General features: G+C 50.4%; 1 protein-coding gene across 1 annotated transcript; it reads left to right on the top strand.

The window, feature by feature from the left end:
- The first annotated feature begins 258 nt into the window (after nt 1–258).
- On the top strand, nt 259–1,535 carry LOC143425842 (somatostatin receptor type 2). Its single transcript, XM_076898884.1, has one exon. It carries the CDS (start codon nt 259–261, stop codon nt 1,522–1,524), a length of 1,266 nt encoding a protein of 421 aa, XP_076754999.1. The 3' UTR covers nt 1,525–1,535.
- Nucleotides 1,536–3,322: the final 1,787 nt, after the last annotated feature.

Below are 3,322 nucleotides of genomic sequence, written 5' to 3'. Positions count from 1 at the left end.
GAAGTCGAGCAAACCGGTCGTAGCTTGCCGGAAGGGCGAAGAGGATTCGCGGACGTGGATAAATCGCCGGCTTCGCGGTGATTTTTCTCCGCGGTGAGTGATCGCTGCGAGATTCCAGAAATCGCTCGACGTGGTTCGCTGTAAGCGCGAGACGGTTCCGCGGTACGCTTTGGTGCGGCGAGAGGGGTGATTTACGAGAATCACCAACGAAGGGTAAGAGTGTTCTTTCCACGAGAGGGCGAAGGGCGCGCAGGCAAAATGAACACGACGATAATGACCACCACGAGCGTCGTCGATTACGCGATGAAGGTGAACCAGGAGGAATCCATGATACAGAACTGCGAGGCGGATCTGCCGATCGTCTCGTTGGTCAATCAGATCCTCTACTCCATCGTCTGCATCGTTGGCCTCCTTGGGAACACTCTGGTCATCTACGTGGTGCTACGATTCTCGAAGATGCAGACGGTCACGAATATGTACATCGTGAACCTGGCGATAGCCGACGAGTGCTTTCTGATCGGTATACCGTTCCTGGTGACGACTATGAGCCTGCGCAGCTGGATATTCGGGAAGATCATGTGCAAGGCCTACATGACCACGACCAGCATCAACCAGTTCACCAGCAGCATCTTTCTGTTGATCATGAGCGCCGATCGTTACATCGCGGTGTGCCATCCGATCTCCTCACCGAAGATTCGTACGCCGTGCATCTCGAAACTGGTCTCGATGGCAGCGTGGACGGCCAGCGTCGGTTTCATGATCCCGATATTCCTCTACGCGAACGCGATGGAGTCCGAGAAAGGAATCAACTGCAACATCTACTGGCCAACCGATCGCGGAGGCCACACCGCGTTCACCTTGTACACCTTCATCACAGGCTTCGCCATACCCCTGGTCCTGATCCTAGTCTTCTACTTCCTGGTGATCAGAAAGCTTCAGACGGTCGGGCCTAAGAACAAGTCCAAAGAGAAGAAACGATCCCATCGCAAGGTGACCAAACTGGTGCTAACTGTGATCACAGTCTACGTTCTCTGCTGGCTGCCATACTGGCTGATGCAAGTCGCCCTGATCTACACCCCGCCCAAACAATGCCAGAGCAAGATCACCATCACCAGCTTCCTGCTAGCCGGGTTCCTCAGCTACAGCAACAGCGCCATGAACCCCATACTGTACGCGTTTCTCAGCGACAATTTCAAGAAGAGCTTCATGAAGGCGTGCACCTGCGCCGCCGGGAAGGACGTGAACGCGACGCTGCACATCGAGAACAGCGTGTTCCCGCGCAGGCACAAAGCGAACGCCGAGAAACTCCAATCGAACCGGCTGGCCACTTCCGGCCACTCGAGGCTCGAACTGGAGGACGAGGACGCCGAGAGGGGGCTGCTGATCAGTAAGACGTCCACGACCACCGTGACCATGACGTCGCGATCGAACATCACCATAGGCAACGACTCCAAGGACCAGGCGCAGAGGGAGAAGGACGCGATGAAGAACGGGACGCAACTGACGCTTCTGACGCAGGTTTAAACGGGGGTGGAACGGAGGAGATGGTCCAACGAAACAGAAACGACGGGCTAAGAATGGCCTCTTGATTTTCTCTTCCTCGTCGCGACAACTGACGAGCCTAGTGATCGTCGCGCGACGAGGGAATATTTTTTATAGTAACGAACAGAGGTGGTTTCGAGGTTCCAGGATGAATCTTTTAGGATGGATTACACAATTTTTGCTACGTCTCTGCACCATCGCGGTACCAACGTTGCAGTCGCGAGTCTTCGACTCTATCCTCGATGAGACAGTAGCCGCTGATTTGAAGCATCGTGTGGAAGTAAGGCTGGCAATCGATCGTGGAACGAGATTGAACGCTCTGCGACCCGTGTTATCATTGCACGAGGAGAACGGATCAAAACTGTGTCTCCTTTCCGCTTAGTTAGCTCTGTTCGTCGCCTGAGGCGGTCACGAATAAATGAATTTTCGACAAATGTACGACAGATGGGTGCCTCTCTGATTTGAGAAAATTGTTCGATGGATCGCGCGTCGCTTAAATACGTTACCGATTTCTAATTTAAACAGAGTGAAGGGAAATAGTGCGTGTATATATTTCAGTGTATCGAGTCGATGGTGTTATCCATCGATGTAGATTGATTCGACGAAGGAAGTGCCAAAGACGAACTATTCCAGCGATAAGTGTCGCCATTAGAGGCGAAGTTACCTTTGAGAGGAGCGCGTCTCATCAACGATAGTCCTTCCACGTTCTCGAGCATGAATCTATTCGATCGTGGCTAAGGAGATCGATCCAACCTCGAAGAGTAAACGTACGAGTTTCTCTCGAGATTAACGGGACGAACTTCGCTTTCTCGATGCTCTCTTTTATTGTTTCGACGCACTCTGACTTCCCTTCGCGTTTCTAACAAAGCGCACTCTGCGCGTGGGAGTAATCGCAGTGGCCGTCAGGATCGTATTAGTTCGAAAACACTTTGGAAACCACTTTGCAAACCACTGCTACTCCTTGCGTAGCGTTCGATGTTTAATTACGATCATTCGGATGGAAACTGACTTGGTGAAAGCTTTAAAACACTCGCGAGTACGATTCAGCCTCGAATCGCGAGACGGAATCTAATCGCGAACGTTCGAGGACCGCTGAGTGTTTGCCATTACTGTATTATACGATAGTCGCAGCGATCGATGTCTCGAGAACAGTTTCACGGTTTGAATTCTCGCCTAAAGAATCCTGTATACGCACACGACGAACCAACGGACTGCGTCCAAATGATCAGAACCCTGTTTCACGGTTTGATAACCAACGTTTTATCTATTACATTTAAGAATCGTGATTCCTGGTTGGCTCGATCGAACCGTTTCTCGTCGAGATTAGAACGTGTACCCAATCTATCGATAGATATGGAATCTGTACCAGCAATTTCGCGAGGATTCGATCGAGTCGAGCAACAAACGAATCAACGTTATGACCGTCAATTGTCGTTTAAAGAAACAGAAAATGTGAAAGAATATTGTCATCTGAACCAAATTTCCCTAGCCAATAAGCTGTGTAAAGTAAAGTAAAGTAAGCTAGCACGTAAAACAGTATAAAGTATCGCAAACGGACCGAGCTGCCTTCGCAGGTGACGAATCGAAGTGACAACGAACAATAAATCTGGAAACGAGTGATCGATCGCGTTTAAAGGGATTCGTTACGTGTCGGCCTTCGACAAGCGAAGTTTACACCCAACGAATTGGAAATATCCCTCTGATTGTCCTCAAGGTATTCGCGTCTCGTTACCAATCGTTATTGTACGGCACAAGGTGTACCTCTCTGTCGCAAATTTGA

Source organism: Xylocopa sonorina, chromosome 8, assembly GCF_050948175.1.
Source record: "Xylocopa sonorina isolate GNS202 chromosome 8, iyXylSono1_principal, whole genome shotgun sequence".
NCBI classification, from domain to species: Eukaryota; Metazoa; Arthropoda; class Insecta; order Hymenoptera; family Apidae; genus Xylocopa; species Xylocopa sonorina.
The sequence above is the reverse complement of the archived record's forward strand: the minus strand, read 5'-3'. Positions and strand labels throughout refer to the sequence as shown.

Bases quoted from the DNA above. Each gene is read 5' to 3' on its own strand.
- LOC143425842 (XM_076898884.1), top strand. From the start codon at position 259: ATGAACACGACGATAATGACCACCACGAGCGTCGTCGATTACGCGATG.